Source organism: Gavialis gangeticus, unplaced genomic scaffold, assembly GCF_001723915.1.
Source record: "Gavialis gangeticus isolate Ggan-Ray unplaced genomic scaffold, GavGan_comp1, whole genome shotgun sequence".
NCBI classification, from domain to species: Eukaryota; Metazoa; Chordata; order Crocodylia; family Gavialidae; genus Gavialis; species Gavialis gangeticus.
In genome coordinates this window covers 79,508,413-79,532,928 of record NW_017729034.1, presented here as the reverse complement: position 1 = coordinate 79,532,928, position 24,516 = coordinate 79,508,413, and the positions used below count along the sequence as shown (strand labels likewise).

General features: G+C 41.7%; 1 protein-coding gene across 4 annotated transcripts in view; it reads left to right on the top strand.

Moving 5' to 3' along the window:
• ESR1 (estrogen receptor 1) overlaps positions 1-24,516 on the top strand; it is a 339,043-nt gene that overhangs the window by 259,946 nt on the left and 54,581 nt on the right. For all 4 annotated transcript variants that reach the window (XM_019527361.1, XM_019527362.1, XM_019527360.1 and 1 more), the window contains exon 6: positions 21,374-21,512. In XM_019527361.1, the coding sequence (XP_019382906.1) occupies positions 21,374-21,512 (139 nt within the window). The remainder of the gene's footprint in view (positions 1-21,373; positions 21,513-24,516) is intronic.

Below are 24,516 nucleotides of genomic sequence, written 5' to 3'. Positions count from 1 at the left end.
TCAAGGATGGAGATTCCACCACCTCTCTGGGTAACCTGTTCCAGTGTTTTACTACCCTCTTAGTGAGAAAATTCTTCCTAATATCTAATGTAAACTTCCCTTGCTGCAACTTGAGACCATTGCTGTCATCTGCCACCACTGAGAACAGTCTAGTTCCATCCTCTTTCACCCTCCCCTTCAGGTAGTTGAAGGCTGATATTAAATCCCCTCTCAATCTTCTCTTCTCCAGATTAAATAAGATCAGTTCCCTCAGCCTGTCCTCACAGGTCATGTCCCCCAACCCCCTCACCATTTTTGTTGGCCACCGCTGAACTCCCTCCAATTTGTTTACATCCTTTCTATAGTGGGTGGCCTAAAACTGAACACAGTATTCCAGATGTGGCCTCACCGGTGCTGAATAGCAGGGAATAATCACTTCTCTTGACCTGCTGGCAACACTCCTACTGATGCAGCCCAGTATGCTGTTAAACTTCTTGGCAAGAATGGCACACTGCTAACTCATATTCAGCATACTGTCCACTGTAATCCCTAGGAAATTTTCTGCAGAGCTGCTGCCCAGCAAGTCAGCCCCCAGCCTGTATCAATGTATGGGATTGTTCTGTCTTAAATACAGGACTTTGCACTTGTCCTTGTTGACCCTCATGAACTTTCTTTTGGACCAATTCTCCAATTTGTCTAGGTTTCTCTGAATCCTAGCCCTACCCTCCAGCATATCTACTACTTTCTCCAGGTTGGTGTCATCTGAAAAATTGCTGAGGATTCACTCTGTGCCATCTTTCAGGTCACTGATGAAGACATTGAACAGAACCAGCCCCAGAACTGACCCCTGGGATACTCCACTTGGTACCAGCTGCCAACTAGACATCAAGCCATTGATTACTACTCTCTAAGCCTGATGCTTCAGCCAGTTTTCTTACAGTCCATTCATGCAGCTCATACTTCCTTAGCTTGCCTGCAAGAATGCTGTAGGAGACCATATCAAAAGCCTTGCTAAAATCAAGGTGCACCACATCCACTGGTCTCCTCACATCCACAGAGCCAGTCATCTTATCATAGAAGGCAGTCAGGTTGGTCAGGCATGACTTGCCCTTGGTGAATCCATGCTGACTGTTCCTAATCACCTTCTTCTCCTCCAAGTGCTTAGAAATGGACTCCTTGAAAATCTGCTCTATCATTTTTCCAGGCAGGGACTGAGGTGACACTGACTGGTCTGTAATTCTCTGGATCCTCCTTTTTCCCTTTGCTTAAATATGGGCACTATGTTTGCCTTTTTCCAATCATCTGAGACCTCTCCTGATCACCATGATTTTTCAAAGATGATGGCCAGTGGCTCTGCAGTCACATCAGCCAACTCCCGTAGCACCTTTGGGTGCATCCCATCCTGTCCCATGGACTTGTACACATCCAGCTTCTCTAAATAGTCCCTAACCTGTTCTTTTGCCACTGTTGACTGCCCACCTCCTTCCCAAATTGTGCTGCCTGGTGCAGTAGTCTTAGAGCTGACCTTGCCTGTGAAGACTGAGGCAAAGAAAGCATTGAGCACTTCAGCTTTTTCTGCATCCTCTGTCACAAGAATGCCTCCCCCTTTCAGTAAGGGACCCACACTTTCCCTGATCCTCCTCTTGCTACCAGCATACTTGTAGAAGCCCTTCTTGTTACCCTTCACATCCCTTGCTAGCTGCAACTCCAGTTGCGATTTAACCTTGCTGACTTTGTCCCTGCATGCCTGAGCAATGCTCTTATATTATTCCCTAGTTGTTTGTCCAAGTTTCTATTTCTTATAAATTTCCTTTTTGTGATTTAGTTTACTGAAGAGTTCCCTACTAAGCCAAGCTGGTCTTCTGCCATACTTGCTACTCTTCCTGTGCATCAGGATGGCTTGTTCCTTCACACTCAAGAAGGCTTCTTTAAAGTATAGCCAACCCTCCTGGGCTCCTCTCCCCCTCAGACTGGCTTTCCAGGGAACCCTGGCTATGAGTTCTCTGAGAGAGTCAAAGCTGGCATTTCTGTAGTTCAGGACCCTTACTCTGCTGCTCTCCATCCTTCCTTTCTTCAGGATCCTGCACTCTATCATCTTGTGGTCACTGTTGCCCAAGTTGCCATCCCCTACTACATTCCCCACCAATTCATCCCTATTTATGAGCAGTAGGTCAAGAAGAGCATGGACTCTAGTTGGCTGCTCTAGCACTTGCACCAGGAAGTTTCATAGATTTCATAGACATTAGGGCTGGAAGGGACTTCGGAAGATCATTGAGTCCAGCCCCCCGCCCAAAGGCAGGAAGTCAGCTGGGGTCAAACAAGTTGTCCCCAGTACTTTCCAAAAACTTCCTGGATTGCCTGTGCACTGCTGTATTGCCCTCCCAGCAGATGTCAGGGTGATTGAAGTCCCCCATGAGAACCAGTGCCTGTGGAATGGAAATTTCTGCCAGCTGTTTGAAGAAACCCTCATCCACCACATCCTCCTGGTCTGGTGGTCTATAGAAGACCTTCACTACAACATCACCCTTGTTGCTCTCCCCTCTGCCCATAACCCAGAGACTCTCAACAGGCCTATCTCCAGTTACATACTGGAGCTCTGAGCAATCATATGGTTCTTTCACATAAAGTACAACTCCTCCTCTTCTTCTCCCCTGCCTGTCTTTCATGAACAGTTTGTACCCATCCCTTGACAGTGCTACAGTCATGTGACCTATCCCATCAAGTCTCTTTTATTCCAAGCACTTCAAAACACTGTTATTCTGAACAATTCAAAACATTTCTCTCTGGAAGAACAGTGGGTTACCTGCTTGTGGTTTTGAAATTCCAGGGAATTGACTAGGATAAGGAGAGAACTATGACTTCCTCACAAAGAAGAGAAATCTGATGTAGACTGTACCTAAAGGTCATTTTCTGGGGTTCCTCCTAATACAAGTATTATAGCTTGACATTTCAAAAATCTAATAGAAAACCAATAAAAGATCATTAAAATATTCATATTTAAAGCATTCTCTCATTTTAAAAATCATGGAAGTAAGGGAAAGAATGAGTAAAGAGAAGAATGATGTCAAAGAACTATAGCAGTGAGTAAGTTGGCCCATATAAATGCCTGGGTTTCAACCTGGAATAATGTGGAAGATGGAAATGTGGTGGCCTGTGTCTATGCTTAATATGTGCTGTGTGATTTTCTCTACAAAAGAGTGAGAAGCAATCCTTCCTCATTCACCCCAAAGTATAGGAATTCATGGAAAGTAGTATGTTGACATCTCATTTGGAAACAGAAGAAATTTTCAAAGGCACTGACAGAAATTGAAAAAGAAATTGAATTAAGGATGAGATCCAGCATTGTGGTCTTCTTGCATATAGAAGAGCCTTAAGGAGCTGTTGTAGACAAGCACGCAGAGTAGACACCAGTTAATTCTTACCTAATTGTAATTATTATGCTGTGAATATTAGCCAACCTAGTTGCTTTGGGTCACTTCCTTCAAGAAAATTCAAGCTTCTGTTTAGACAGAAATGAATTAGTAATATGCACTTAAAATTCCTCTTTTTGATAATAAAGTAGAGGTATTTTATGAATTGCTATTTTGAAAGCATCCTCCCTGTTTTGAAGATACAGCCCAGTATGGTGAAATCCCCTTCCTCCACCTCATAAAGCCAATGTCCTGATGCTAAGCAAATGGTCAAGCACTCTAAATACTAATATCTGGTCTTTCCATTATTGTTTTCTCTAATGGTGGAGGATCAGAAACTAGACACTTAAACCAATGTATAGTCAGAGCCCTCTGAGCATGGAAATGATCAGAACTTTATAGGATGTGACACTTAAGGGAAGAATATAACTTAAAGAAAAGATAGATGTCAAGAAGAAACCCCTGTGTCTGATCCATTGAGATCAAATCAGTAGAAATGTGCTTATTTGCATTAATGGTGAATTTATGCCTTTAATGGCTGGAAATGCACTCTGTAGTGTGGAAAACAGAAAAGGAATCTAGCTTGCCAAAAGGCAAATTCTCTGTTCTGTTATATAGGTTGTACAGAAGTGCCAGAAGGCCTTTGTGATTGCACTGTAGCTTTTGTGCTTTAAATAAAGTGCCAAAATTTACAGAGTGATTGCACATAACTGCCTTTCAGTATTTGGTGTATGTGTGGGGGGGGTGTGGTTCAAAGCCTCCCTGCTCTGCTTGAGGCCAGGAGGTATGTATCAAGTGCTTCTCCAGCATGCTCTGCAAGCTCTGGGGGCTGCTGGAGACTGTTGACAGCAGCAGAAGGGGCTAGCCATAGCCAAGTAGCTTGCCTGCCTGGGGCTGATGTGGCCAGCCCCACTCTTGGGCTGTCAGTGAAAGCATCTCATCCCAGCCCCACCTCCTCCCTCCAGCCACCTGAGAGCCCCAGCCTGGCTGGAGGAAGGGATGAGATGTTGTGATGACACAAGTTTCTCCCCCACCCCCCGCTTGCTTCCCCAGCCCTGGAGGAGCAAGCAGGAGAAGAGACTCCTTCCCCCACAGCATGCCCGGCCAGGCTGATCGCTTTCCTGGTCCCAGAGGATTAAACAGGAGGGATTGACCCCCTCCTGCTTCAGCGAGACTGAGTTGATTGCTGGTCCTGGGGGAGCAAGTGGGGGAGAGACTCCTCCCCCCTGTAGCATGCTCCACTGGGCTGCCAGCTCCCTTGGTCCTCATGGCACTGTGGGCAGAGACACCGTCACTTCTTCCCTCCTCCTGGCACAAAGGCACATGGGATGCAGGCAGAATTGCCTGAAAGTAACCTGTGCTGTAAACCTGTTGTCGGGGGTGTGTATTATAAGACTGGGGCTCCCACCTGCTGGACACCTTACTTAAGTATGCTGTTGAAGCAAACCAGATAGTATCACCACTACCAACCTAAGATGTTCCTCTCTTGCATGCCACGTCTTGATATACATTTTTGCTTATTGGGAGTTGGATATAGGCTGGGTGACAGTTCTGCCACGTCTCCCAGGTGGGCTTTCTTCATGGGGTTCCTCCTCTCCTTACACCCTATCCAGTCAGATGATACATATCTGAGTCTGAATCTTGTATCAACCAGCAGTGCTGCTGGCAGTTAATTGCTACGCTACCAAATGCATGCTTCCATAAGTTCAAATAAACTCATCCAGACTCCATAAGGCGATCAACTTAAATCAGTTCATTACAGGTTCAGGGCTCAACCAAATTAGATCAGTTAATTTAAGGATCCATAAAACAATCAACTTAAATCAAATCCATCCCAGATTCATGAGTCACTAAATTTAGTTAAGTTCATCAAGTGTCCATAAAATAATCAACTTAAATCAATTCATCCCCATTTGTTGGGGCTGGGCCAAATTACATTGCTCCCTTGCAGGGCTAACAACCCATCCTTAAAGCAGTTCCACTCCAGCTTGATCCTCAGGGCTGGGATCCATAGGGCTCTTGAAAAGAGGGAGCTTCCTTTTTGCCTTCACCTTCCTGGTACAGTGAGGAAAAAAAAAAGAAAAAGAGTGAAGCCCTGAAGAAAAACACAAAAGAAAAAAATCAGAATCCAAAAAGGCAAGAGGGGGCTCTTCCCTTGACTACCCCCAGACCACTCACAGTGGCAGCTTGCTCTCCCCCTCTCATTGCCAGCTTCTTGCCTCCATCTGTGCCGATTTAGTTTTCTGTCAGCTGGATATGAGCGGTTCCCTGGGGCTGCTTGTCGCCACTTTGGCCAGTGGGCCCACTTTCTTCACCTGCAGATGGCCACAAATACAAACAGGTATGTTTGTATTTTTCTGGTATTTTGCTATTTGATGATCTGATCCTCCAACTCCATCAAACACCCTGCTTATTGATTCCAAACTCTCTAAACTTTTGATTGTCTGAGCATACTGATTATCTATGTAAGTTAATGTCCTCTAAATAGTTCTTATGCCTAGAACTCCATGTGAGCAATATCAAAGTTTTTATTTGCTGTCCCTGGATCTGGCACTCCACACAATTTCTCCAAGACAGGGGATTGAAGAAATTCAACACTGTTTTTAGTATTGGTAAAATCATTTATTTATGTTTCATATATATATATACTATTCATGGACAGATGCCTTAGGTAAGGTTTGTGCTGTGTACTGGCTTTCTATTTTCTTGCTGAATCAAAGCTTTTCTTCCTGCTTACAAGCTACCAGGTTCTTTCTCAATTGCTAGATTAAAAAAAAAGAAAAAGAAAGTAAATTAAATTTCATTGCAAGTCATGGAAAACTAAAATGCCTATTTTCAAAAGTATTCCATAGTATTATAAAGTATTTTTTCCTTCTCATTATAATATACACTGACTGTATATTTTCTCCTTTCTAATTCTGTCATTTTATTTGAATAATTAGAAAAAATAGGTGGTGATTTGTTACACTTTCATAAACTATGACATCCAGTTCAGGTCTTCTACTATAATAAAGGATGATGAGATAGTTGGATAGGTCTAATTCAGTTCAGACGAGCTCAGATGCTGATTTAAAGCTTTTCTAAACTTCTTCAATAGAAGTTTGAATGATTGTTTATTTAAAATTCTATGCTTTCCTTTCTCCCCCTCCCCCAAGAAAAAAATCTTTCAGCTCAGCCTAACTCACTGTTTTGGGTCACCTTAATTATTTAATTCAACACAAAATAAAATATGTCATTGACATTTGGAAATGAAGGCCTAGAGAAATTTACCTGGAGACCCCTGAACATGCATTTGCATGCTGAGCCCCTGAAGAGCAGATATCCCTCTGTGCACACTTCTCAGTATATTCTGCAGACTCCCTCAGTCTGCCTGGCAGCAGATGGCAACAATGCACAGGGCAGCCCTGGTCAGGGTTGGTCTGTGTCTCCCTGCAGCAAAATGTGGGATTGTGAAGTAGCATGTTCTGCTCCCTGCTTGGCTGAAGTGACAGAGTCTGATCTGAGGGACACACTATCTTGGGGTTGGGAGGAGGTGGGAACAAAGCTGGAAAGCTAGAGGACCGTGTTGTGGATTTTTTCAGAAGGGTACGTTGTACAAACATTCATTTTCATAGGAGAAACTCTACCAGAAGTGATTTAACCCTGACTGTTCCCAGGTTGTTTGTCTCTTTGAGCAGCCATTTTTGCTCTGGGAAAAAAAATCCTGAACATCTGTACGCACATAGTTCTCCTGGGAAAGTAATGACTCTCATAGGAGAAACTGAATGTCTATATGTGGGCTGTGGCCAATGGCCAGGGTGGGTAATATGGTAGCACAGCAGACAAGTTTTCAGCAGAACCCTTGAAACTTTTTTCTGGAGTTTTGCTTAATTTGGTACATTCCCTGAAACATTTAAAATATATTTATTTGACATTTTCTAATTGAAAAATGTTCTGTCATAAAATTTCCAATAGCAGTATTCATGTCAGCAGAACTTACTGTTAAGTATGCATGGTACATTAATTCATATAACTATGTTTTGTATAAACACAAAGGATCATTTTGTCCACTACAAGTGTCTTTAAAACTTTGCCTGTGTGAGGCTTTCCTGGTGCACAGTGTTTTAGTTGGTGCCATTATTCAATAAGAGCCCATTCTTCAAGAGGAACCAGCTCAAGGAACTTAAGCTTGTGAAGTGAATGATCTGGTTTTTGGTAATATGCTTCTCGTTAGCTTAGCAAATTTCACTGAACCAGAAAAGGAATATAAATGGTCAGCTACATTCCCATTTCTAGATCTCCCTCTAACTCTCAGAGGGTGCCACTCCCACACAGCAACTTAAAAGCTCTTGTTATTACAGTGGTTAAAGGAAATTGCTGCAATTAATTTAGCTGTCTCTTCCCCTTTGATGAGTCCTTACTATTTTTTGGATGATTTTTCAGTGTTTGGATTCTATTCAAAACCCAGCTATGGTGAAGGTAGGAAATAGGAGAAAGATAATTTCTACAAAGGTTATAGGGAATCTATTTCCTAATCTGTGCTTTCTAAAGACAAGAAGAATATATATAGTTGATATTAAGGCTACCATATTTTAAAGCCCCAGGTGCACTTATCATCTAGCTTCTGGTAGCACATACAAGCCAATATAATTAATATAAGAAAGAGTACATATTTGTATCTGAATTGTTGTTGTGTACTTGCAAAGCAATGCAACAAACAGAAAGAGGAATTTTTTCCAAATTGAGCCATAAGTAGAAATAAAATGGCTGCAGGTGTCTTACTCAAACTAATTTTATTTTCTAATGACTAAAAAGACTGACCAGACCATGAACTCTGAGGTTATACTTCATGTCTTGGGTACAGCACGTTATGTTCTGAGCAGTTTCTATTTGTAGTCTTGAAGTAGTTTTAATCTTCGAGTTCATTTTATGCTTGACAGTTATTTTTTTCTAACTTGGATTGTAAAAGAATCCACTTTTTTGTTGATCCTGTATATTGCTGAAATGATTCTGATGGTTTCAGTGATAAGAACAGAAGACAGAATGAAGCAGAAGTCTTCTTAAAGACTTTTGTTCATTTGATTTTAGGAATAGAGAGAAAGGCTACACCTGCTGTCCTCTCCATTCTTTCAAGAGGCTGAAAGTGATTGTGATCTCACAGGTGTGAAATACAAAACAGAAACCTTTTCTGTTTATAAAAGGAGATAGATCTAGAAGGTGTGGTGGTGATTTTAAACGTGAAAAAATATGCAAAGGCTAAACAAAGAAGATAATGTGGAATAAGGTGTGAAAAATACTCAGTGCTTTTAAACATATGAATGCACTCATACAAGGAACAGGTCTAAGTGTCATTATAAGTAACCTCTATATGTCAGTGTCTTACAAGACTGACTCTGATTTTCAAAAGTGTCTTAGGTATTCCTGAAAATAGGATTTGGATTCCTAAATCACATGAAAAACAATGTTTCAAAATTATTTGGAATAATTCAATTTCAAAATAATGTACAAACAATGTACATACTTACTAGGGCTGTGCAAAGCTTTGGTCCCTGGTTTGATTTGGTGGAGATTCGGCCCAATTCAGTGGCTGAACCTCTGAATCCGAATCAAATTAGGAGACCCTTTAATCTCTCCAAATCAAATCGGAACCGTCCAAATTGATTTGGAAAGATTTGATGATTTGGACATAGACACAGTTTTAAATGTTTTTTCTACATACCTCAAGGTACCAGGTGACTCGTGAATGCTGAGATGGCGGGGCAGATGGATTGTCTCACAGGAGTGTGGAGGGCTCCTCAGCATGCTCAGCAGCAGACCTGGAAGTGGACCAGAAGCATTTCCGGTCCACTTTTGGGTCCACTGGGGAGTGTTCTGGGGGGGCCCCCCCATCCCCCCTGGCTCAGCGACTGGTGACTGCTGGGTCTGGGGGGGCCCCTGCATGTTTGGTGGTGGACCCAGAAGTAGACTGGAAGTAGGTTTGCCGCCAAGCATGTGGGGACCCCCCCTGCACTCCTGTGGGATGCTCCATCGACCCTACCATCACAGCATTCACAAGCCGCACCTGGTACCTCAAGGTACATAGAAAAAACATTTAAAGCTGTGTCTATGGCTGAATTGCTGATTCTCTGAATCAGCATTGAATCATCAGATTCGGATTTGGCTGAATCAAATCGCGGACAGTGATCCTAATCAACTCATCAAATCACTGTCCCCAATTTGGGCCAAATCTGAATTGAATATGGCCTGTTTTGCACACCCTTAATACTTACATATGCAGCTGTGTAAAAGAATTTAATCTATTGATGGATGCAGGTAACACTTGATTTAATTAGATTTTAATAATAAAAATGTATGTGCATAATTGTGCTCTTGTCCTCTTTCCTTCCTATGTATATCTCTTTTCTTAAATTGTAAATTCCTCCATACAGGTAATGTCTTTGTTTTTGCTTTTATGGAGTAATGAGAACAACAGAACCATAGTTCTGATTCTGGCCTGTGATTGCTACTGTAGTATGAATAACCAATAAAATAACACTATGATCATGTATTTGTGGATTTTCCCCTGAAAGCTAAACACTGTTCTTTAAAGCTTAATAATAATCCCTTCCTCATCAAGAGATCTCAGTGATCTTTACAAAGGACATTTCATTATTCCCATTTTACAGGGAAACTGAGGCATGGAGGGCACATCTACACATAGTGCTACAGTGCAATAGCAATGTGCTATGGCAACAAAGTGTCCATGGACAAAACCCATGATGCTGCAGCTATGTCACTGTAGCGATGTGCTTCCCCATTACAGTGCTTCACTGTTGCGACATAGTGCCTAAAAATCACCATGCATGGCATGCATGGCACGATACTGGCTGTTACTGAGCTGTCTTTTAGTACTTCCAAAAGGAAGTACTAAATGATGGCGCAGTAGCAACAGTGTCATAGCAGCACATGGAGATGTGCCTGGAGAGGAGAAATTACTTGCTCAAGGTCACCAAATGGGACAGTGGCAGTTCTAAGAACAGAGTTCAAGTCATCTGAATCCCAGTTGGTTGCTTTATGTATTAGTCTGCACTTTAAGCATTAGTCTATCCTACCTAAGCCCTTTCTACTACACAACCATCAGAATGTGTAACTCGGCTACAAGCTATGTATACAACTGTATCAAACCTTTTAAAAAATTGTCCTCTTGTTAGTTCAGAACTAGTGCAGCTCCATGACTGTTGGCAGCACCATACATTGCGTTCTCCTCTGAGTAGCTCTACACAATACAGTTAGGGAAATGCTTATTTCTGCCTCAAAAGGGTAGCAGGTATGCAAGCTTGGGCTGTGCAAAATTTCGATGGCCGTTTCATTTTGACACTGTTTTGACTCATTTCAGGGTCAAAACAGCAAAATCAAAATGAAACAAAGGCCATTGAAATAGCCTCAAAACAAAACAAGGCTATTTGAAACATTTCGAAAGTCGAAACATTTTGACCATAGCACTGGGGATAGGAAGTCAGTCCAGCTGAGCTGACTTCCCATCCCAATGCAAAATCCATTAGGGGGCAGGGAGGCAGCCCAGCATGGCTGCTTTGGCATCCCCCATGCTAGATTGCACAGGAGGTGGGGAAACAGCCCAGCTCGGCTGCCTCGCCATCCCCCGCACTAGATCACACGGGAAGCAGCCCAGCTGGGCTGCCTTGCCATCCCCTGTGCTAGATTGTCCTGGATACCTATTTGGGGTACAGTAGAAATAGATTATACTAAAAACAAATGTTGTAGATAAGAACTGTGATTTGCTATTTGAAAGTGTTAGCTAATGATGAATTTCACTGGCTTTTGTGATATCAAGATAATTATTTCCAGGAGATAAAATATGGCTGTTGTCCCTCTAACTTCATGCACACAGTAAATAAACTGGGACTAGCAAACTAGATGACACCCTTTAATAATGGATAATCCTATAAAATTAACCATTTTACATAAACATGGCAAAAGACCATCTATCTCTGTGGTGGGAAGAGGAAAAGTTGGGTCAAGCAAGAGTGATGTTTCTCAGTTATTTTGCTTGCTCCTTTTCCTTCTTGTTTTCATTTCATCCACACTCTTCTGCTCACAACTGAAATCAATCATTCCCAGATCTCTTTTGATGCACTTTTTCCTGCTGTTTGGGAAGAGTTTGCCTGTTTTTCATTTTGTTCTTTTAATCTGTTCACAAGGACTAGGGTTTGCATTTGATTACTTCAAATTCTGCATCCCAAAGATTCTGTGGTCTAGGGATTGAAGGATTGTACTAGGAGCCAGACATGCCTAAATCCTAATTCCATCTCTGCCATTGACTCATTGTACAGTTATGGACAAGGCACTTAACCTCTTTATGCCCTATCTGTAAAATGCAGTTAATAATACTTAACGTCTCCACATCTCTTTGAAAATGTAAAGTGCTATGTGATGACTAAGTATTTTTATTGTTTCCCTGGTGGAAAGCTTTAATGCATTTGTATTAACAATTCACGTTAATGCACTTTTTGGAATATTCTTTTGTTAATAAAATGAACATGTTGCAAAATAAAAGTACACTTCACTGAAATCAGATGTGGTGAAACATGCTGACAAAAGTCAGGAAATTCAAGTTACAGCTGACAATAAATCTCACAGTGAGCTGCAGGCTTTGACTTTGATTTAAAATTCTGTGGGAAGGCATTATAAAGTGGGGAGGACAGGTGTAATGTGCTTGTGATAGCCTGCACAGTTGAGGAAATGCACAGCAGTGTTATGTCCTAGTTGGAATTTCCTAAACAACTGAAGGCTTCATGCCCAGGCATCCTGTATTGCTGTAGCCAAGTTGAACAGAATCAAAGGTACATATAACTGAGACCAGGGCATTATGCACCAGGATAAGACAGAACCTCCTAGCCAATTGGACCTAAGAGAACACAGTGCACTCAGGTGCTGTTGCGTAGGAGCTTGAGAGTTGGTGAGCCAAGGATGTGTACATATGTACTAAATTGACATAAAGCAACTTAACTAAGTTGACTTAACTTAAGCCACACCAGAGCGTATACACATACAGCTCCTTGACATGGTGGCAGATATCTTGAGCTAAGTTGACTTAACTAATGCAACTCAAGATAATACACCTTGGCGGTGTATTGTTTTTCACCGTATTTAAGTTGACTCTGTTCCCTGTATGTGTGTACTCTCTGATAGTTAAGTCGACTTAATTGTCAGAAAACTAGTACTTATGTATGCACCCCAAGAGCCTGAGCCACTAATTGTGGTTGTGCATCTTTACCAAAGGTTGTATTGTAGTTGCAAATTTCTGTTGGATGCACTTCTCCAGGAAGGACTCAACTGTATTAGTGCTGTGGACCCCTGCCACTACTCTGAGGTATTGTGTGCAAACAGTATCAGAAGAGAATGGCTATCTGCTTTCTGTACACTGACAGATAGAAATCATCTATCAGCATCACTGAAAAGGTTTCATTTATGTGTCCCAGCCTTGAAACCAGATTTTGCCAGATCTAGAAAATTAGCTTCAATTAGAATAGCATGACCTTTGGCTAACTTCTCTGTGAACTTGCTAAGTGATACACCCTTTAAGACTGGATGATAATTAGAAACAAAAGCATCAAGAGTAGGTTTATTCACTTCTAGTCAGGCTTCTACATGTTTGAAGGAGGAAAGGAAGATTTCTTTCTTGAAGGAAGCATTTTGATGAAGCAAGTCATCAGGTGCTCAGGACTCTCTTTTACATACCAGGAAGGATTGGGATTGGACAAACATAAAAATGCTGGGCTTATTATGAAGGGCAGGGGGAGGGGGGGAAGAGTTAAAAAAGTAATAATGTTCACTGCTGCTCCTGCATCTTGTCTGACAGATGCTTTCTGGAACAGTCACGTTGCAGCCTTCAGGCCAAAACTATAGTTTTTCATCAGTATATTATAAACCTTTAGAAGTGAGGTTTTATAATAGGCGCAGTTATCCCAGCCCCACAGCCTATATGACCAGAATTATATTTATGACTGTAAATATTAGATGCAATTGTTCCCAAAGAGGTTTTGAGGCCATTACTGTCTATAAAGGAAAATACAAAATATGCTTTTAAAAAATAATTAATGGCAGATATTGATCTCTCTGATCATATCTCTTTTCTGCCTTGCCACAAACTGATTGATCTTAGAAGAGAGAGTTTACAAGGAATGATTGTGTATTCTGCTTATAATGTTTATTCTGATTTTACAAGGCCTGTAAAGAGAATTTGGAAGGAGCAAAATGAAGTGTTTGCAGTTTCTTTACTGCAGGCCAGGCCATTTACTGTATATTTGTTTTTAAGGACTTCTCCCTCCAGAGTTTGGCAAATTCAATACACTTCTGTTCTTCACATAAAGAAACAAAAGAAGTTTTGTCACTTGAAACTAGAAGATGAATTGCATTCATTTGAACAGATACTTTTAGCAAAATATTTTGACTTTGTCTCCTGCTAGATTTTAGAACACTTTTTGACATTCAGTCTTCAAAACATGGCTTCATTTAAAATCATGATTGTACAGATATTTAGGCTGGTACATGCACCAACTTGAAGGTACTCAAGAAGAGAAAATTTAACTAATAGTGATTCTTTTGGTCTTGCAGATCTCTCTCAGAAAGGCAGAATTAGAGGCACGGCAAAAGGGGTGCTGGACATGGCTTCCAAATATTGCGTTGAACTTAAATCCATGGAAAATATTTCAGGGACTCTGTTCCAGTGTCCAAAGACGGTCCTGTCTTTATGTTCTTAAAATCTCCTCACTTTTGCTGGCACAGACAGTTTACTTGACTTGCTGGAGTTGGTTTCCCCCTCTGCTGTTTATGTTATATGATCCTTTCAAAGTGATTATAATTAGTTTTTATAGTAATCAACACTGTTTTTTTCCCCCTTTTACTAGCTGCTTTTGAGAGCTTGCTATGAAAGTGCTTCTTGTTTACTTCAACTGGGCATTTGTTTGCCTTTATAATCTCTCATAATTTCCTTTTTGTGCTTGGCCTGATGGTTGTTACTCCTTACAGAGAATGTTACTGCATAACCATCTTTTCTTTCCTCATCAGTCCCTTCTCTTTGACTCATTTCAGTAGAGCTTTTCTCCCAGCATGAACTGGCCACTTCAGTAACTGATTTTGAAGGGCTGATTTACAGCAGAAAGCAGCAACTCTTTAAGCATTGTGTTGCGCCTCAAAATTAGTGGTATTAACAGCAGCAGTATTTGTCGATAAATTAATATCTAAGATATGTGATAAGAGAGGTGCCATCTTTTCACAAGGGCCAGATAAGCATTGCCATAAACCAATAATTGATAAAACAGAACATGCAGCGATCAAAATTCCAGTTCTAGAATTCAGTGGAGCTGGAAACCGGTTCTTGACTACTTGGTCTAACCTTGGAGTGGGGCTGTATGGAGCATCATGGCTAGTGAGATGGGGAAGGTTTGAAGGGATTTGGGCATTTGGCTTTATTCAAGTACATGCTCTAAGCAACCCAGAAAGGCAGAGGCCACAAAAGTAGAAAAACTATTAAAAACAAAAGCTTAAGAAAGAAGATTTGTGTTCTTACTTTGTCCAAATCTGGTTGACCACTTTTCTTTTCTGGGGTGGTGAAGGTGGGGTGCAAAAATAGATGTGTTAGTCAGTGACTAGGGAGACATGCTAAGAAGACAGAAGTGGATCTTGGGTCTCAGTGTAAATGCTGACTTATAGCGGTGGATAAGCTTGATGGAAAAATAAGTTTGTCTTTTAACAAAAGCCCATGAGACAACGAACATAATACTGTGAAAACAAAGCTTGTTTTTCAAGGTCTATGGGACACATCACACATGAGCTTTTTGAACACCTTTTCATTTTTCTTCTTCCAAGAAATTTGAGTCACAGTGACGTTTGTTTTGTGACATGTATTAAGTGACTTATCTCTTTATCTCAGATACTGCTTGTAGGAATGGCCCTTTAATATTTTGTTCTGGAGAGTCACGATCTGTTTTGCAAGAACTGATCATGAAATGATAGTAGTTAAGTATAATGATCCTTGAGATGATGTGGAAGCATAAAAGTGGGGTGGGTTTGCACTTGTAGGAAGCAAGCTTTGAAGGATGTTAGGGCTAGATCCACAAAAGGGATATAACTTCCACTGCAGGTAAGATCTTCACAATTCCATATAGCTGGTGTCTAAATCTGTACGCACCTTGGGCTAAATCCTACTTCACCACTAAAATATCATCAACTTAGTCTGTGTTTTTTTTCCAGACTGCAAAATAGTCTAGTGGTTACAGAACCAATCTCAGGAAAAGCAATAGGCTCTCAGCCTGTGGGGAATCAATTCCATGTTTCCCACTTCCCAGGAGAGTGCCCTTACCACAAGACTATAGGTACCCTTCACCTCTGCTGTTGAAACAGGCCCAGTGCCAAGCCAAAATTGCAAAGTTCATAGAGCCAGAAAGGGAGCAAGCCAGAAGGAATGTGAATCTGTAGCCCAATGAAGAGGGCACTCCTCTATAAGGTATTTTTAGATGTTGCATACCAAAGTGGAGACACCTATGAAAGCAAAACTATATCTTTAAAAAAAAATCCAATCTTGATTTAATAGTTTCCAATGATGAAAAATTCAACACAACCTTTGGTGATCTGTTTTAATGTTCCATCGTTAAAGTTAGTACTTTATTTCTAGTCTGAACTTGTCTTGGTTCAACATCCAGCCACAGGCTCTTTTTTAATGCATTGTCTGTTAGATGGGAGATCCTTTCTACTGTAAAATTGCTGTTCCCCATATAGATACTTATTGGCCTTGTCTATACTCAGTTGTCTAATATCAGTAGAAGTGCTGATGACAGACAGCAGCTGCCACTACCGAGATTCTAGAGATGCCACTCAACAGCTGTGCTCCCAGAGCAGAGTGCACATGACAAATTTGCCAACTGATGAATAGACTGTGCAGTCAGCCAAAGAGCAGGTAGGTTTATATGCACCTTCAGCTGGCTGCCAGGTGGCTGCAGAAACCTTCCTCCAGTCTGCTGAAATGGAGCAGTTCTGAAGGCTTTGAGTTTGCATTACTGCTGCTGAAAGATTTTCTTTTGTAGATGGAAGACCCTTGTCAAATCACTCTTGGATTTTCTCTTTATTAACTAAATAGTTAAATAGGTTAAGTGCCTTGAATTTTCCACTAAAAGGCAGGCTCTCTAAGCATTTAGCCATTCTTGTTGCTCTTTTGTGAACTACCTTCAATTTATTTGCTTTATCTAAGAATCTTTCTTGAATCTTGGATGCCAAAATTGGACATGGTATTTCATATAGAAGCAATGACACCAGTGTCAGGTGTATAGACTATATAACTTACCCCACTTCTAGTGGATACCCAGATTTTACATCCAATAATTCCATTTACCGTTAATTCGGAGTATTGCACTGGGAGCCCAAAGTCTGCAAGTAATCCTCTATCACTCACAAGTCCTTTTCAGTCAGTGCTTCTCAGGATAGGATCTCCCACCCTGGATGTATTACCTAGATTGTTTGTTACAAGATATATGCATTTACATACATTGCTTTGCCTGTGTGCAAATGAAGGAGTGATGGAGTGATCCAGAAAACTTTCATCAGTATCCTGTCTTTTCCCCACTAATATTTACCACGTCTCAACAATTCTTATATCAGCTGCAAACTTAATCAGTAATTACCCTATTTATTCACATGCCATATGGCTGCAAATAAGACACACACTTGCTTTGGGGCAAAATGAAAATAAAAGATTTTTTCCCCAGAAACTTACCTGTCACAGCAATGGGCTCACTGTGCCTGAATCCTGGTCTCATGAAGCAGGGGCTGTGCCCATTTATCAGTATCACTCACTCTCCCCCCTGCAGCACCCCAGTTTAGCATTCTCACAGCTGCTGCTGAATTGCAACCAGAAACTGAGCACAGTAAAGCCCAATCCCCAGCAGCCTTTCCACCATCCATAGGCTTCCATTCCTCACTCAAGATACATACCCCAATTTTGGATGTCTCCTTTTTTTTTAAAACAATACAGTAGGTATGCAAGTGCACACTATTTGGCTTTCTTCTGGTCTGCTACTAAAAATGTCACATGGTGTGGGATCAAGATTAGATCTTCAGGGATATTTGAGCTGGGTTTCCATACAAGTGTAGCTGCTTGAGGACAATCCCTTACATGCAGTCACATTTTAAGGATTAATCGATCTAAAATGTGCTACCTGGACTTGATATGCTTGTAGTTTCATAATCAAAATGTGGTACAAAATGAAATGCCTTACAGAAGTCTATTTTATCAACACTTACTTTTGCCAGCTACATTTATAAGATCATGTAAAAGATATAAAGTTAGTTTGACATCATCTCCTCATTAAATGCATATCGACTGCCATTAATTATATTAGATTTTAATAATTTATTAATCATGTCCCGTGTCATTCATTCCATTATTTTGCCCATGTTTGAGATTAAGCTGATGAATCTACAATTGTCTGTGTCACTCTGTTTATACATTTAAATATCAGCAAAACATTGTTTTTCTTCCAGTCTTACTAGGGACTGTGTTCCAAGATTTATTGAAAATCTGTGTTACAACCGTAAAAAAATCTGTTACATGGTAATTTTGGGCAGCTTCTGGAGCTCGTAAACCCTGGATAGTCCACACATTAGCACCTTAAAGTGGTTTTGAGCAGTTTGCTACACAGCTCAAAGTTATGCCACTCCAGGATAGGATTATCTCTGATCTGCACTACCCAGCTACTGTTCCATTATGGTGTGGCCACTCCCCACATATGTGCCCCAAAAGGTGAAGTCCTCCAGTATCCCAGGATCTCTCCCACCCTCGCCTGTAGAAGGGATAAAAGACAGTCCTGGCTCATCAGCTCTCTAGTGACAACTCACGGCTACAGCTCCTGGTCTTGTCCCTGCTCACCTGGCTTCTAGTGGCAAGTCACAGCTGTGCAGGTGAGGGCCAGTCAGAGAAGGGTGCTAGACTAAGGGTGTGACTGCACCAAACTCCAAGCTTTTAGTAACATTGGTCAATATTGTGCGGCTCACAGTGTAAAGTGTAACAAGGTCTATGACCCTCCTCATCCAGCTCTTTTAAAATTCTTCAGAGTGGGGTATCTAGACCTAGTGATCCAGTTTTAGTAGTTGAAAAGTTGTTTAACATTCTCCTGAAAAAGGTAATGCAGCATGTGATCAATTGCTTTTTAAGCAAGAGTGTCTTTGCTTTGTGCAAGTTGCTGCTGGGTATGATCAAACTCCCTTTTCAACCTCCAGACCCTCTTGAATTTGTGATTTTCAAAGTTCTAGTCAAATTAGAACATTTATGTGCCAAGGAAGAAGAAAGTAGAGGGAACCATAAGCAACTCATGGAATAGCAAGGCTTAATATGGAGTGGAGAATGAAACAGATTGAAAAGCAAAGTCCATGAGAACATGAGCAATGGAGTAGAAATAGGGGAAAATACATTCTAATGAAAAGAAAATAATACAACATAAGAACATCTGTTAATTTTGACACTAGCTTTGGGTCAGTGTTTTTTGTTCCCTAACACATGCCTCTCCCCCTCTACCCCTTTAGTTTGAGTCATTCTGTTGTTTTAATTAAGTAAAATGTAAAATTTTAGGAAGAAAAAGGCCTTTATAGACTTCTATTCTGTCAATCCAGTGAGAGTTCACAGAACTTTAATTCCAAGAGATCTGTGCATTTCTAGTAACATTATGCTCTTAACAGGTTACACTGGGTTCTGTAATAGTGATGGTTGCATTTCAGTTGGTTATTCCTATACGTTTTATTAATTTTTATTAAATGTTTTGAGATACTTTGGGGTGAAAATGGCTGAATTAATTTAAGAAGTAGTTGTTATTTAACTTATTACTGTAGTGAATTTCAAAAGGGAAATGCTGGATTTGTTTGTTTTTGCTTTTGGCTAAATCCAAACTTGAAATATGGCTTTGACTTTACAGGAGTGCCAAAAAATTGGCATTCAAACTGTTGTAGGACTAACACAGTTTTACAGTGAAGTGAATTAGGACAATTGCAGCAAACTCAAGTTGTCTGCAGCAATTTTTTTCCTTGAAAATATTCCAGGGTAGAACAATGTGAAACAATGACAATATAATTGGCTTTTAATGGGCTGATTTCAAATTTGAAATATTGGTAATCAAGGGTTGAAATGGAAAAGAAAAGAAAAGAAAAGAAAAATATTGGTTCTCTTCCAAGCATTAGCTGAAACCAACGTAATACTAAGATGAGATAATAAAAGGAGTCTCCATTCATGGTAGATTACTTCCATAATATGAACTCCCAGAGGTATAACAAGCTCTTTTGGGGCCAGGGAAGAGGAGGGTGCTAGGGCACAGTCTTACACCCTGGCCTCTGGCAGTGGTTGCTGCTGTGGCGTTGGCTCAGGCTACTGCAGTTGAGGCATGTGCTTCCTGTGCACTATCTGCTGCAGCTCCATGTGTGGGCTTTCTTGGGTCCGCCAGTCTGGCAGCCCCTCAAAATCATTGCCCAGGGCTGGTGCCCTATGTACCTTCCCCCTGCCCCAGCACCTACTGTGGCCATTCTTCTTACTTTATTATTAGATTACTTTCCTGTTACCTTATTGTTTACAGTAGTTTATCTTAGACATATCTGAGGGCTTAGAATTTTGATCACAAAAATACAGCCTCCAAAAAAGTACAGAGTGTTTTTGAGGAACGAAGGTGATTTTTCAAAAGGTGTTAGATAAATCATCCTTACTGCTTAGCCTTCCCTTGATAGTACCTTCTATTCCAAAAACACATTTTGTAGCACAACGTAAGTCTTGACATTCAGGGATAAATGCAGTGATAGTTTCTAATACATCTCAATGTAGTAAAAAGAGGAAGAAACCAATTTCTCACTACCGAATACATAGACTATATTACTTGGAGTCAACTTATTATTTTCTTCTGAGAACATTATATAAAAGCAAAATCAAGGACAATTGCCTTATTGATAAGGCTGTTTACTATGTAACTTGTGTCCATTGGGATTGGTATGAATCATTTATAGAATCTTAAAAAGTATTTCACAATAGTGAAGATTTACTGTAGGGTTCAGCCAGTCAGATCAGATCTACATTCAGTTGGACACAGCCAACTAAATTAAAAATCATGGTTATTAGAAGGGAACTTCTCTGCAGCTTGTGAATTATAATTTTCTCTCTATAAAATGCATATAGCTATACATATATCAATTTGGTAAGCTGTCTTGTCAGATAGACATACTTACATAAACACAGATCTTCGAGGATATGATTTGTCTTTTATGTTTAACCCAATAGATTATTCTGCAACCTCTTTTTTAGTTACTGTTTTGCACTGAATATTATGCTTATACAAAATATTAGGTTCACATTGAGAAAATGAAATCCTTTATCCACAGGAATGTTAGTGATACTTTCTTTTCTGCTACTGTTATTGCTCTTACATGTTATGTTTTGAATGTTAGTGTAATCAATAACCTGCTTTCCCGTATAGGTACTGTTGTGGCAAACACTTTGCAAACATGTAGTGAGACATATGTTTTCAGAAGAGACTGAATGCTGTTTTAATTTAAATAAAACTAACTGTTGCATCTGTGAGTGGCAGTTATGCTACAATAAGTACTTTCTTGCTACTTTGTTTGTAACAGTTTGTCAAGCAGAACCACTGACTCAACACTTGCAGAGGTGGTTAGTTGTTCCAGAGCTATGCAACATCTGTTCTGCCAGGAAATGCTCAAGGCTCTGATGATTGAAATCATTATTACATACCATAGAGATGGTTTTGCTCTTTTGTTAAAATCTCAAAATGAGCCTAGTAATCCCATCACACATATAATTTAAAATAAGAGGAATGATCTTTTTCTATTACTTGTATATTTTCTCTTAACTATTGAAAAGGCTCCTAACATTCCCAGATAGTTTGTTAGTGAAACAAGTATTTTGTTATTTTACCTGCAAAGCATGGCCTTCCTCTAACCTGATTTTATTTTATTTTTTTCAGGTTTTGTGGATTTAACACTCCATGATCAGGTCCATCTACTGGAATGTGCCTGGTTAGAGATACTCATGATTGGCTTAGTCTGGCGTTCAATGGAACATCCAGGAAAGCTCTTATTTGCACCTAATCTATTACTAGACAGGTTAGTTTGATTATTAGTAGTATTATTTAAATCAGGGCTGTTCAACTTTTGAGCAGCTGTGGGTTGCCCCTACCCCCATTGTCACCTCCCCTGTGGTGTGCCTTGTCCCTTGAGGGCAAGAATAAAAAAAGGAAGCTGGAGCAGTGTGACAGGGGGAGGTGGGGAGCCTGGAGACCCCAGTGGCCTGAAGGGGGGGAGGAGACAACAGCAGCAGCAGGTGGGAAGGGTGCAGACCGGGGTGGAGTTGTGCCCAGGGGGGAATTTCAGAGAGCCAAAGAGGTAGAAGTGGGCTGGAGCCTGCAGGCTGTAAGTTACCACTCAAGTGCTTTTTGCAACCTGTAGGCTGCCAGTTGGACAGACCAGATTTAAATTAATGTATGTTTCCTATCACTACTGTCATTTTAGTTTTCAGACATCATATCACATGCCATAAATGCAGCAAGACTGCCTTAGTTAATATGATAAGGTGGATTTTGGTTTTTCCTACCATACAGAGTTTGGCTGCCATGTCTTTTTTGGCTAATGGAATGAAAAAATCATCATGTAATTGATGTAACTAATCTGGCAAAACCCTTGGGTCTGAATGCAAGTGTGCCAATGAAAGAAGGCTTCTAATGAGTTGGTTTATGTAATTAGGGGAAATGGAATTAGCAGAGGGGCCCCATCTGCCAGCATGGCATATGTCTCCACTAGGATCTCTCTGCCAGCATGGCTATGGTGCACTGCTAGAGCAGGAGAGACTTGATAATGTAGACAAGCCCTTCTGAAGAAGAATAGAGGTGGCACAGGAAGTGGGGCTGCTGATTCAATAGGTAGCACTCTTTCCTGGGAGATACTGTGCTGCTACAAGGTGCTCTGCTGCTGGCTATGTTTTCATTCAAGGGGAGATGGAAAGCTGAGGTACTTCCTTTTTATAGTAGGAAAAAACCTCATTGATATTTTTGCAAGAGTAGGGGCATTAACTCAAGTCCTAACCACATTCTATTTTAGCTAAGTATTTCTACCTACCTAAAATCCTCCCGTATGTTTTCAATTTGGAGTAGTTGAATCAAGCAGCCAGTCAGATCTGTGGGTCACTTGTGGCAGAATATTTCTTGGATAAAGTCTTATTTATTTACACAGAATTTACAACATCCCATTTTCCTGAACACAGAAGATATCAAGCAACAAGCAGTTTCTTTGCTTGTGGCACAAAACTGTTTTCACCTGGCACCCCCTTGGAAGGAGGGGGAGAAGTGGTGGGTTGGGAACTGTCTCTAGGTGTTTCTTAGAGCTGTGCCATCAGCTGGGTTTTTTTCCAGGCAATCTCACATTCTTACAAGTCTCTGTCTCTCTCTGGGTCCTTCTGCTTGTTTCTTTATTTCCTAGACTGCAGATAGGCCAAACAATTATACTGTTATAAAGGGAGGGGAGGAGTTACTGTTCATAAGGTTCCATCAGCTAATCCCTGGTAATTTTTTTCCTACCTGCTCCTACCCAACAGAAGGCAGGGAAGGGTGGTGCCTTAGGATGGCTGTACACAAGCATGGAGCCTGCTCAAATGTGCTGTAATTACAGTGCATCAGAACAGACTTGATTAATCAGGTCTGCTTGGGAGACCTCAGTAGGGTTGGGAGGGACCTCAAGAGGTCACGCAGTCCAGCCTCCTGCTCAAATCCTTGACTAAACTGTCTTAGTCAAGTGCTTATCTAACCTGCTCTGAAAAACATCCAAGGATGGAGATGGACCGAAGACAGACCCCTCAAAAAGCCCAAGCCTGAATTGATTTAATCCTTGTAGCTAGTCTAACCTGCATAGATTGAACTGATTTGCAAGTGATTAGACATTCACTTTTGATTCTGGAAATGCAGTGGCTCAGACTAGAAGCTTGGGGTGCTAGAACAAGCCCTCCCTTCTGTTCAGCAGCAGCCACAAGGCTGAAGGGAAGCTGAGCTTGGTGGGCAAGGGGTGGCCAGACCCTGGCAGGCCACTGAGTATGATTGGGGAGGGTTTTAAACCCCCACCTTGCATGCAGGGACCACAGCCAGGGTGCACCTGGAGGGGGAAGGTGGAAGTAGCCCTTTGTCAGGCTTGCCTCCAAGACGGGGGGCATAGCCAGACACCAGCCACAGCAGCGCCTCTGGAAAAGCAGGGGCAGGGAGGGGGATTAAACTCCCCTGTTTCTCCTCTCTCCCACGGGCACAGGGATCCCAGCCAGAGTGCTTGGCTTTCTGCCCTGCTGGTCACTTCCACAGGAGGGGGCGTGGCCATAGCTGGCCAGCACAACCCCACCATCCACCTGCCTTGCCCAGTACTAGGCCTGGGCCACAGGGGCAGGGCATTTCCTAGCCAACTATGGCTCAAGCTGAGGCTGCAGGAGCTGTAAGCCTAGATTGCTCCTGGTTCCCATGCCCAGGCTGGGCTGGGCTGTCATGGAACTGCAGCCAGCTGGGAAGGGCCCTGCCTCCACAACCCAGCCTGGCCTCTCAGCAGTGTCCACAGACCTTCCCAGCTGGCTGTGGCTCTGTGACAGCCCGGCCCAGTGTGCATGGGCAGCAGGTGAAGTCCGTTGTGCCTTTGGCTGCTTGAGCCAACTTGGAGTTGCCTGGCAGCTGCCCACCATGCGGGCTTGTGTGCCCACAGGCACTGCTGCTGTGCTCCCTACATGGTGCTTGCTCAGCTACAGACAGATAAGCAAGCACTGTGCTGGGGGCATGGTGACAGCTGTTGGCACATGAGCCCCTATGGCAGGTGGCTGCCAGGCTTTGGGCCTGCCAGTGCCTCCAAGCCAGCCTGGGCAGCTGTGGGCATAATGCACTCATCCTGCCTGGCCAGTCTGGCTGTCAGGACACCCATCCACAGCTGCAGCAGTGTCACCTCTGTGCCACTGCCTGGCCAGCCCTGCTCATGCATGCCAGGCTGATCTGTCATGGAGCTGCAGCTGGCTGGGGAGAGCTTCCAAAAGGAAGTACTATAGCAATGTTGCTGTACAGCAAAGTATAAACACACCCTAACAATCTCAGCA